Here is a 12,261-nt window from a genome sequence, read left to right as displayed (position 1 = left end):
TTCTAGTCCAGCAGCCTGACCCACAGCCTCAGAGCTAATGATTCATTAAGGGCCAAATTAAGTGCTGCTTGCTACGTTCTCAGAGGGTCTCGTGACTACCTGTGCGGATCGCCAATTACTATCGAACTGAACGATGAGCACTCGAGAAATGTTGCAGAAGTAGTTTTATTAATAGAAACTTGAAGAAACATCTATGATCTGATACTCCCTGCACGTCCTCTTCCCCTTCAGCACTAAGCACACGACCACCGGCTTCATACAGCACAAGTGCAGCTCTTTCTGCCCGAGTTCTGTCCCCGTGCTATAATAAAAGCACCTTTTTGCACCGAAAATGTCTCAAGAATCTTTAACGACCGGGCAAAGAAGCCTTCACTGAAGTAGGCTGCCTGGGCCTCGGTGACCCCCACTGGCCACCTGAATGACCGTCACCAAAACTCTACAGGACCAGGCGACGAGCACTCCAACCCCTCACTCCTCAGCGGAGGCCTGCTGTTCACAACACGTGCTTATTCTGACCCGAGAGGAGCAGTTCTCTGTGCCGTGCAGCGACTGAGCGACAGAGCCAGCCCTCCGGATGCCGAAGGCCGCGTCGCCGGCTTTCGGCATCCTCGGGCCTCCTCGTGATCATCCACTGCACGGGCAAGAACCACGCCAGCTTAATAAAAATGTATGTCACAATATTTTAAAGCAACAGTCTCTCAAATGAATTATTGTAATTAATGTTACTGTATCTCAGAGTCCGTCTCTCACCGAGACGCGCACAGTAGGCTCACTAGTTGAGCTGCAGTGGAAGTCAGACTCCACTTCTGGCAGAAAACGCCCAAACCTAGGTACAGAATACTGGGAACGGCAGAGCGTGCTTTCAGACGGCCTGGGTGTAAGGACAAAGCACGAACCCAGGGACTCTGAGTTACGCTCTGGCTGTTTTCAAGGTTCACACGTGCCTCCAGAGCTGGCGGGTTGGGGCTCAGTGGGGGATTCAGCGGTGAGTAGTTTCTCAACGACTCTCTGGAAGCATCTGGCTCTGGAAAGTACTTCCATATGCTGTGTTGCAGCACATAGAAGTGGTTCTAAAATACACCCAGTGGTATAGCATCAATCCACTTCTCTGAAAAGCGTAGAAATCAAGAGCAGAGTAAAAAAAAAACCTTAGCTGTTACACCATTTTTACCACAATTGGGTCTTGAGAAATCCTGATAGCCTATGCTTGGCTTTCAAAACTGCTGTTTCAGACCAGAATGTACAAGATAGAGCCTCTGCAGAGCTGTGTAGACAAATCCTCCCGTGTGCCAATGGGCAGCCTCCAGAAGGCATGCTCAGGCCTGGCATTTTTAGCATACAACACGAGGGGGCCCCTTCTCCGCACAGGAGCGCACTGTGCATTCTGCCTCCATCTCACGCAGGGACCGAGTATAGCACACACACGCTAACACTTTATCAGGACTTTTACACTGAGCGCTTTGGAGTCAGTAAATTTAGCAAACTAGGGACGCACTCCAAAAGCAAGGAGAAAAAAATGCAAATTCAACAATGTAAATAATTGCATACTAAAATAAAAATACTTAACCAAGATACAGTCTACCCGATTAGCTACAAGTTAGCAAAGACCAACTAAGACAAACTTACAAAATGTAAGAACAAAGCAGTCCTGAAGAACACTGTGGTATTTCTGTGAAGTCATAACTAATTTTATGTATCTATTTACTAGATGAATGGAAACAAAGTTTGAGGTTTCAGGGGCTCTATCCCACTGGATCCTCAAACCAGCCGGGCAGAAACAAGTCTATGAGTTCCCTACGCTGAGTATACAACAAGGAAAGAAGGTACTATATTTAAGGCCACAAGCAGCACACGGACACTAGGGGCTGACCATTTTTCTCCTAAAACTGTTCCTTGTTCAATATTATACTGAATGCTCGCTAAGAATTACCATGATAAATGACATGGGGACAGTGACCTCAGCAACAGAGAAAGAAAAATTATTAGACAGTGGCACTTAACCCTAAACAAAATACTGACATATTCAACGTGACAATGTGTATTCAAAAACGGTGAGCAAGAAGAGTTCATCACTTCAGCAGATGTTCCATTAGGAAATTTACGAGTGGGGTGGGAGGGAGGGGAAGGTGAGTGATGGGCATTGAGGAGGGCATCTGATGGGATGAGCACTAGGTGTTGTATGGAAACCAATTTGACAATAAATTCTCATATTTAAAAAAAAAAGGAAATTTATTAGTGTAAAGGAGAATATTAAATCTTAATACGATAATCTCAACAGAAGCAAATAAACGAAGAACTTGATAAAATGTAACATCTTTCACAATACAAACTCTGCGCAAGTAAGGAAAAGAACATTTTTAAACTGATAAAAAGCTACCTACCAAGAACATGGGATAAATGTTGACACTCAATGGTGAGAAGACCAAAAAAGAAAAAAAAAAGTCAGGAGCTAGAGAAAGATTCCTATTGTAAATACTTCTGTCCAAATTATACTGAACATATTCATGAGTCCAATAGATAATAAAAACTGTACAGATGAAGGAAGAAAGAAAACAGCCTTTTTTTTTTTTATAGCTGAAATATCTGTCTACACAGAAAACCCAAGAAAACCCAAGAAAATGGATTAGAAAAAAATGGGAGGGTTCATCAAGGTTGCTGGGTAAAAAGATACAAAAATCAACAGCATTGGCATCTAACGGCAACAATTTAGAACTTTTTCAAAGAGCTACCAATGACAGGAAACCGGAAGTCTCAAAATATCTACCAGCAGCTCACTTACTCCTTCCAAAGTGCAATTCCGTCCCTGCAACAAGCCCAGCCCCGGGTCAAGCAAAGGATCCGACAAGGCGCGGGGCAGCCTGACGTCACAGCTCCGGGTGGGGTGCGCCGGAAGGTGCTCTCCCAGAGTCGCTAAACTGGAATCTCGTGAGGAAACCATGGGACACACCGGCTTCCCAACGAGCCAACGCCCCGAAGAACGAAAAAAGCAAGGGGCTATTCCAGACCTGCAGTTTCCAAGCCTTCTGGTCTCTGCAGCCCTAAACTCTCAAAAATGACTGAGGACAGCAAAGACTTTTTGTTTACAGGAGTCTACCTCATGATATTTACCTATTTGAGATTAAAACTCAAAACCGTAAAAAACATTTCTCATTGATCTGTTTACACAAAAACATTAACATCAATGAGATACTGCTTGAAAAACAATTACATTTTCCAAGACAAAAACATTCAGTGTAGAGAGTGGCACTCGTTTACGGTTTTAGCAAATCTCTTAATGTCTAGCTCACTAGAAGGCAGCTCGTTTACGGTGTGGCGACTCATCACGAAAAGTCATAGTCACGCAGCTGTGCAGTTGGGCAGGATCCGGGAGTTCACAGGGCAGGGGCAGCACAATGCAGACCCGAGGCACCCATGGCCTTAGCCCTGGCGGGTGCAGCAGGCCCGAAAGACACCGGCGGATTACCCCCAGGGGGGCCCTTACGGAGGTTTCCTTTTTCCTTACTTTTCACTCTGTCCTGCATCATCCAAGCTTCCCATTGTGCCTAAACAAGTATTACTTTTATAACGATTTTTGTGTTCCAGTCAAATTGTCTTTCTTCCCAAAACTTGATAATATTACTTCAGATTCATGTGTAGCAGTCAGGATGAGCTTTACAGAGAATACAATTCTAAGTTCACTGACTTCAGTGTGGAGAAAAATACACCCAGAGGGAAGGATCAGCACGTAGGAAACCGTGGTCTAGATCACACGTGACCCAGAAGCATGTCCTCTCTCCCAATACATGCAGAGAGTTGAAATAGCAAATGCCGGACTGTCGCTCCATGGAGAGAGCAGAGGGGGATGTACAGGAGGTGAGGAGGAAGCGTGTCAGATCACCCAGGGCCCCAGCCCCTCGAGCAAGTCGAGGAGCAGCACCGCTAACCGCAGCATTCGCTCACAGACCCGGGGCCTGCAGGAGAAGCGAGCGTACTACTTCCTGCCCAGGCTGAATGACAGGTTCCTAACTGGAAAAGCAAAGCCTTGAATCTTGTTCCTGATTTAGTCACCAAGGGATTAACAGCAGAGAGCTTCAACTGCCTGTTATTAACACGGGAAAAGCAACGCTCACCTTACCGTCCTTCACCAAGGTGTTATCAGATGTCATGAGATGCCAAAAAGGTGAGGTCTCAGATTCTGACAGTTGTCACCTTAGTAGCATATAGTTGTTGGATGAATTAAAATTGCTTGCATGAGAATGTTTATAGCCGCACTATCCACAATAGCCAAGCTGTGGAAAGAGCCCAAATGTGCACCGATGGGTGAATGGATAAAGAAGATGTGGTATATACATATATACAATGGAGTATTACTCGGCAATCAAAAAGAACGAAATCTTGCCATTTGCAACTACGTGGATGGAACTGGAGGGTATTATGCTGAGTGAAATTAGCCAATTAGAGAAAGACAAGTATCGTGACTTTGCTCATGTGAGGAATTTACGACACAAACAGATGAACATAAAGGAATGGAAACAAAAATAACATAAAAACAGGGAGGGGGACAAAACAGAAGAGACTCACAAATATGGAGAACAAACTGAGGGTTACTAGACGGGTTATGGGCTCAGTGGGTAAGGGGCATGAAGGAATCTACTCCTGAAATCATTGTTTTACTGTATGCTAATTTGGATGTAGATTTTAAAAAATAAAAAATAAAAAAAAATGCTTGGATGAGGGACATATTGCTTGAACTACTGTATATGTCAGCGAGCCAGGGGGAAAGGAGGGGAAACTGGTCTGGAGAAGACTGAATTTGGTTTGGGGCACTTGGGGGCATGATGTCGTCTGTCCAAATAATTCAGAGACAAAGAAGAGATGAGAGCTGATTCTAAGTGACTACAGGGAGAGAAGAGGGGAAGGAGAGACGACAACATGAAATAATTATTTCAAGACACTGGGGCAGGAAAGACAGGACACAACCAGCAGAAGCGCGTGCGGGTTTGCCTGGTTTGGGACAGGAGGGCTGCCGACAGCTGGGGCAGGGAGACGGGGAAGCGGGAGATGTGGCGGCTGCAGGCGGGCACTGGGAACAGGGGCCTTTGCAGACGAGAGGAGAGGCGGAGCGGATGGAAGAGAGAGCTCAGGGGAAAGACTGCTTGTCCGGCTTCCACCAGAAAGGGAAGGATGAAAAACAAATACGGCCAGAAATCCCGCTCCCCAGAGCAAGCAAGGAAAGGAGTCAGACACAGACTGAGGTTTTAGGCCCCAGCCAGCCAGCCCTTCGACCAACACAGGCAAGAAGCACCACAAGGTGCAAATGCGCTCCTTCCTTGCACGCCTGTGTTTTCTCTGACGCTTCACATACAAACATAAGCAGTGTTACTAGCCAAGTGTGCCGTGCGTATACTTTGAATCACACTCCCCGCCACAGACAGCACTGACAGAAAATGCTAGTGCATATATGCATATTTCATCAAGACGCATATCACCACGCAAAAACCAGAAAAACAGCTGCACAGGTGAGAAATGGAACAAAACGCAAGGTGGTAAGCGGGAGCCTGGCCCGACTCCAGCCCGCAGGCCAACGGACGTGGCTCGATCTGTATCCTGTGGGGCGAGGGATTCAAAGGCACCTACTCCCCTGAAGCATTACTGGGGCTAGGCTGTTTACAAAACCAGGGGCTAGAACAGTGGTCCCCTGTCCTTGAAAGGGGGCTGAAAAAGACACAGCTGCCGCCCTGACCTGCAGTCTGTGTCGACTGGCTCTGCAAAACCCCCAAGGTCCCCACAAGGTGGGAGCCGGGGCTACAGACCCCTGGTTTTAGGCTAAGCCACAGAGGCCCCTGGGGCAGCTGTGAAGATCGAGCAGGAAGAAGCGAGCAGAGAGGGAAGACACACGTCCTCAAGATGAACACACCAAGTAACACTCGCGGGCACACGAGAAGAAGGAGCACGTGGGCCAAGAGGGTCAAAAGATGACGCGCGAAGGCGGAAAACAAGACCACGAGAGTTGAACGGTAATGGACTCTCACTGACTGAGCCGCTGCAGGGTCTAACTCACTGAGAAGCAGACCGCACCGCGCAGGAAGGTACAGGACACAGGACACCGGGACCCGAAGGGCGCACGACCCCGACGCCCCTCGCCCACGAACACACGGTCAGGTTCCACGAGCCGGGTGCTTCCTTGCACTGTTGTTACAGGCGGCCATCCTTGCAGTGATCTGCTTGCAGCTCCTCAAAGGAACTCAGAAAGTCTTGATCGAGAAGGAGCCACGGACACTTCCCACACCACTCAGGGAAACCGGAAGGATTCTGCAGAGCGGCGCCCCATTTTCGGCGGCGGGTTTCCGCCTCCCCCAGGAGTCTGCAGCAGCCCTGGCGAGTGAGCAGGACACGGCCTCTTCACAGCCGGCCGGGCCCGGGGCAGCTTTGCAGCAAGGGTTGCCTGGCGTCCTGGGGGGGCGGGGGGGGGGGGGGGGGAAGCAGTGACACGGCAGGCCAAACCTGCCCCCTGCTGTCCTGAGGCTTAACTTCAGATTGAGGGCGGCAACACCGAAGGCGCGGTCCCCCCTCGTTCACGGTGAAGGAGCTCTTGGCGCGGACGTTGGCAGGAGAGCACTTCCAAAGTAGCCACATCTGGGCCAGCGAGCGGATCCACACTTGTGAAGCTCAGTGCCTGACTGCTACTCGCTTTTACTCAATGGTTAATTCGGCAATATTCACACTTACCAGATAGGTTCCCATTTCTTTCTCCAGGACAACCTGTTCGTACAATGTAGCATCGATGTCCGCTTTCAAAGCCTGCACCTTCCTCTTCACCTGCACGTGGTGCTTCCTTTGGAGCCAGTAAGGAAGAAGAGACTCCATAATTTGGTTAAGGATCTGGGAGGTAATCAGGAGAGTGGCCAGACTCTAAAAAGAAGCAGACAAGTAAGATCTGACAATGGAGCTTAGTAAAATCACAGTATGTGTATAATTATGCAATAAATAAAATGGAATCTTCAACAAATAGCATACCATTAATATCACAACTAATATCAGAAAAGCGAGGTGCTAGAATAATGTTTCCAATTTATTGTTTTTTCCCACAGGAAAAACACATTAAAATACAAAAAGTTATAAGTAAGATTATAATAAGAAATAAATCAGTTATAAATAAGATTATATTAAGAAATGAAATCAGTAATGAGCTGGCAGGGGAACAATTTAATTTGAAATTGTTTTTTTGTCATCTCATCCTTGCTACAACATAATAATCTAAGTGATATTGCCAACTCTGAGAAATAAAAAAGTTTGGCGAAACTTCAAAAAACTTATAAAATGAATATACCCTCCTTCATCGTATAAGCTTAGAAAGTAGTAAAAAAGCCACCCATAATTCCACAACCATGATGGAACCTCTGCTAACATCTTAGGATATTTCTTTCCAATCACGCGTAAAATACAAGCAGCCCACGTACTGCTGTTGACTGTATCGTTCCCAACCTTCACTATTACACATGCTGCTCTTCAGATACCTGTGTACACGAATCTTTGCCCTGTCTCTGGTGGCTTACTGAGGATGGACTGTGGTTCTTGGCAAAGCTGCGCTAGCGGCTTCTAGAAGTGCTGTGTCAATTTCCACTTACCCCAGATGGATAGGAGTGTTTCCATCACATACTACCTTTGCTAGGATTATAAGTGCATTATTCTAAAAGTCCTCCCCCATCTCCTTGTCCTTCATCTCCTGTTTAAAAAAAGAGACTCTTGGGGCACCTGGGTGGCTCAGTCGGTTAAGCATCTGACTCTTGATTTGGGCTCAGGTCATGATCCCAGGGTCATGGATCGAGCCCATGCCTAACTCCATGCCCACTTACAATTCTTTCTCTCCCTCTGCCCCTCTCCCCAACTCGTGCTCTCTCTCTCTCTCTAAAATAAAAAAAAAATTATAAAAGTTAACAACATATCCATTTAAAAATGAAATGGGAAAGACCTATTTAAGGTTGTATCAATCACCTCTCACTCTGACACACACACACACACACACACACACACACACACACACACACACAAACTTCAATTAAGGAATACTTTCCATTAGAATTGCTTTTACAGGCTTTGAGATGAACTATATATGTGTTTTTCCTGTACCGCATGATTAATTTTACAAGTTGGTTAGCTTCAACGAATTTGTTTTCAGTTGAGTACGACATACAGTGCAATTGCTAATGGTTTTTCACTTAGAATTGGCTTAGAAATACACAAAATGTCAGATTTTATCCATAACAATAATATTGTTATCTGAATACAGGAAAGGACCTCTGAAACCTACAAGACTGAGACTTCCTGCTTTTCACACTCACCTGACGCAACAGCTTCATATCCCTCAAGACAAAGGCGATGTAGAAGAGGGAGGCAAAGCAATTCAGAAAGTTGAACTGCCAAGAAAAAGACGGCAACATTTCACACTGCTTTACGGTACTTTATTACGGTTGTAAGTACAGCATTAACAATGTAACGAGGGACTTCCAGCCCTCACCAGATGGCAGACTTGTTTCTCCTGCTCCTCCTCACTAAGCACATCCAGAAACCCTGGAAATACCGCAAGAGGCGAGCAGAGGAGACCTCTGACAGCTGCCAACAGCTTGGACAGCGAACTGGTTTGGGACCCACGGCCCGAGGGAACAGCGGAACAGCGGAGCACCCGCACATTTCTGCTACATTCTAACGGAAGAGGAAGAGCGAGGCCCAGCCTTTCCCAGCCCCCACTGGCAAGCCGGATGGCCTGGGCGGGCTCGCTCCCTGCCCACCTCACCTCTGCCCACCCCCCACCCCCCCGTTCACTTGAGGAGCCCTGCGGACCCGGCAACGGGGTCCACCCGGACTCCTCGCTAACACTGAGTTGCCGAAGGATGTGCTTCCTTCCCGGCAAGGCCTGGCCCACCGGGCCCCACGGAGAGACGCCAGGCCAGCCAGACGGCACCAGCATTCTGCACGTCAAGCATCTCTCAGTGCTAGAATGAGGCCTTCAAAGACTTTTTAGAGATGCATGGCTGCTTGCCCCTTTTCTAAAGTCCAAACTGCTAAAACTGTTCGTTTTGCATTACCTATTTATAAAAAATGCTGTATTTTACTTGCCACACTTGCCTCTATAATCAGACCTACTCCCATAAACCTAAGCACCTTCCTGTCAGGGCTTTGTGATCTCTTGAGGCCTGAACAACCAGATAACAAGCTTCTGACAATGATTTCTTGGCTGGAACAGAAACTCTTTTCTCCGGAACCCTTTCTTGGGAGTAAGATACACGGACTGTGGTCCAGTCGAGAGGTCAGAGGACTCTTTCTACGGCTTTCTCGATCCTCAGTCATGCTACCAATGGCTGCGGTAAGCTCCTGATAAATCAAGTGCTACCAAGCTGGTACTTCTTTTTCATAATAATAGTGGGAAAAGGGCAAAATGTGTGAGCTTTTACACAGACAGCAAGCAGGTTACACTACGCCTTCTCTCCATTTCCTCCCTCCCACCCACCAAAACATGCTGGGAACCTATTAGACTTTAGAAATTTCTTTCAAAAAGTAAAAAAAAAAAAAAAAAAAAGAAAAAAAAGTTAATGGTCCATCACTAAACAGACTGTGGGCAACTGAGAGAATTGTTAAATAGTGAAGCAAAGAAGTCACCAAAAGGAAAAAGAAACATGTCTGTAATGTGCTTAGTTTTTTAAATAACTAGAAATTGGCTACCCTACTAATTTCTATACTTGAAGTCTTACACCACGTGCACATTTGTAGTAAGAGCACTGAACATATATGTAAGCACACGTAATCCTGCCTACCTGTACAAAATATATTAACCATCTGATATCTTAAATTAGAAACCAGTTTTCATATTTACATTTCTAAGTATTAACCAGTATACATAAGCTTCATAATTCAAATGGATTTGTACATAAAAACTCTACTCACCACTAAAACTTTCAGAATTAGATGATTCTGGTAGGCAGATTCCAATCTGTGATTCTCTACAAAAGGAAACAGGAGAGGAAATTTCTCTCAGATAAGAAAGCGGTATGGTGGGCTGTCGTGGGGTAAAGGCAGATGTGCCGAGGCAGAGACATCAGGCAACGGAGCCTCGGCGAGTAAACGTGCCAGACTGTCAATCACAGCTGCCGCTTATCCTCAAGAACATTGCACAGGAAGAAACGAAGATTAGGACACATTTTCCACAGTACTACAAGAGCACTGTGTTCTGAAATTTTTTTTTTTAATGTTTATTTATTTATTTTTGAGAGAGAAACGAGAGAGTGGGGGAGGGGTGGAGAGAGAAAGAATCCCAAGCAGGCTCTACACCACGAGCGCGGAGCCTGACACGGGGCTTGAACCCACAAACTGTAAGATCATGGCCTGAGCCAACATCAAGAGTCGGGTGCTTAACCCACTGAGCCACCCAGGTGCCCCTGGAATTCTTCTTAAAGTATTACTGCAACAAAGAATCATGGGAGGTGTTGGCAAACGATCCCACAGACAGCCACCCAGAAAAAGACCCTGAACAAGTGGCCACAGTGAAACTGACCGCAACCTCTGAAGAGGGTGATAAAGTGTCTGTCCACATGCCTTACAAGGATTCACTTAAAGAGCAACTCAAAATTCCCTCCTGAGCTACGGAAAGGAGACACAGTCCTGGCCCCCAGACAGCAGGGCAAAGACGCTCCTGAAGAGAAGTGTCACCCTGCAGAGAGGCGGTGTGAGGCTCGCCTGTACTGGAACCCCAACTCAGCTATTCAGCCACTGTCTGTCCTTGGCAAGTCACTGAGCCTCCCGATACTCAGCCTCCTCGCTACAAAAACAAGGCGGATACCCGCTTCTCCCAGGGTCACTGTCAGGACAATAAATAATACAAAACCTTAGTCCAGTAACAGCACACGGAAAGGACTCCATGGATAATAGTTGCTAAAAGACTGACAAAAATAATTTAAAACATCTTTATGGTCCATGAAATTAAGGCATAGACTTCTTCATAGGAAATTGCACTGCATATTTACTTGTTTGAGTGAATACCTCCAGAGCAAATGGCCTATCCAGAGCATTTTCAAACCATGCCCACTTCCTTCTACCACAGATACATACAAGGGTACCCGCTACACGCAGGCCAATGGCCACCCTCGGTCCTATGAACGTTGTTCATTTGGCCAAAGTATCTGAAGGTAATTCAATCTACTTTATCCTCAACGGAAAATACCAAATTATGGCATTGGGATCACAGGTTTTGGACACAGAGTCTGGGTTAGCCTGGCTCTACAATGTGTCTGAATCTTGCTAACTCTCTGTGTCTTTATCCCTGAAGATAAACAAACTTCCATTTCATGGCGTCCTGAGGAGGTGAAAATGAGACACCATGGACGAAGAGCCAGCCGGGCACCTGGAGTGCAGTAACTAGCACCAAGTGAGTGCCACGATAACCAGGAGCTGAGAGACACAGAGCCCCCAAAAGTGACGAACCCCTCCCCCAGTCTCGAGAGTGCACCCAGAGCCACACCTCCCTGCTTTGCCAGGTAGCAGTGATAGGAATCCTATGAGCCAAGCAACGTTTCTGATAGGCAAACAAGGCATAAATACAAGCATCAAGTCTTACCCCACGAAGTTAGGAACTCAGCAGCGTATCGATAGAGGCGGTTCATGATCTCAATCACAATGGCATAGATGATGCTGGGCACATACAACAGGACACTGGTCCACTCGGATCCACTATTCTCGTGCAGACTCAAGGCCCAGGCCTCCATGTCAAAGTAAATCATCATGACATACAGAGAGAAATAGAGGCAGAGGCACACAAACGGCAGAGAGACCAGGTAAATGCGCAACTGCCTCTTGTAGCTGGGGTACAGAGGTTCCTTCCTGCCGGTGACGGGATTGATACCCAGGACCCCATGGAATCCTGGCCGGGGCTCCTCAAACTGTCTCTTCATGACAAGTGTCCCCCACCTGTAGGTCATATTGGCACAGCCACGCTTCCACACTTCCAGGATCACTGTGGACCAGATGAGGTTGAAGGAGGCGAAGATCACGTACTTGTCATAGTCTTCCCACACAAATAAGTAGTAAGGTAACCCAATGACCGCCATGGGGATTAAGGCAACAGTGAAATATTCCAAAAATCCAAAGTAAAGAGCAATTGTTTCCCCAAAGTAGCCACGAATATGGTCTACAATAAAAAGGAGAAAAAAAAAAAAACCTTAAGTACAGACTACCAACGACTTTCACCGTTTGTTTTTTTAGGTACGTGGGGATCATTTCATACCCTCGTCT

The 12,261-nt window shown here is 46.6% G+C and overlaps 1 protein-coding gene across 8 annotated transcripts in view; it reads right to left on the bottom strand.

Annotated features, from left to right (window-relative positions):
* Nucleotides 1-12,261, bottom strand: part of ANO10 (anoctamin 10) — a 214,889-nt gene that overhangs the window by 160,064 nt on the left and 42,564 nt on the right. For all 8 annotated transcript variants that reach the window (XR_005791877.1, XR_005791878.1, XM_040479597.1 and 5 more), the window contains 4 exons: nucleotides 11,588-12,157; nucleotides 9,922-9,977; nucleotides 8,322-8,396; nucleotides 6,709-6,891 (listed from right to left, as the gene is read on the bottom strand). Coding sequence is in view for 6 of the 8 variants with exons in the window: in XM_040479597.1 (XP_040335531.1) it covers nucleotides 6,709-6,891; nucleotides 8,322-8,396; nucleotides 9,922-9,977; nucleotides 11,588-12,157 (884 nt within the window). In the remaining 2 variants the exon portion in view is untranslated. The remainder of the gene's footprint in view (nucleotides 1-6,708; nucleotides 6,892-8,321; nucleotides 8,397-9,921; nucleotides 9,978-11,587; nucleotides 12,158-12,261) is intronic.

The sequence above is a fragment of the Herpailurus yagouaroundi genome, unplaced genomic scaffold, assembly GCF_014898765.1.
Source record: "Herpailurus yagouaroundi ecotype Mexico unplaced genomic scaffold, PumYag 159, whole genome shotgun sequence".
NCBI lineage: Eukaryota > Metazoa > Chordata > Mammalia > Carnivora > Felidae > Herpailurus > Herpailurus yagouaroundi.
Note: the sequence above shows the minus strand (reverse complement) of the source record. Positions and strands in the feature narration are given on the sequence as shown.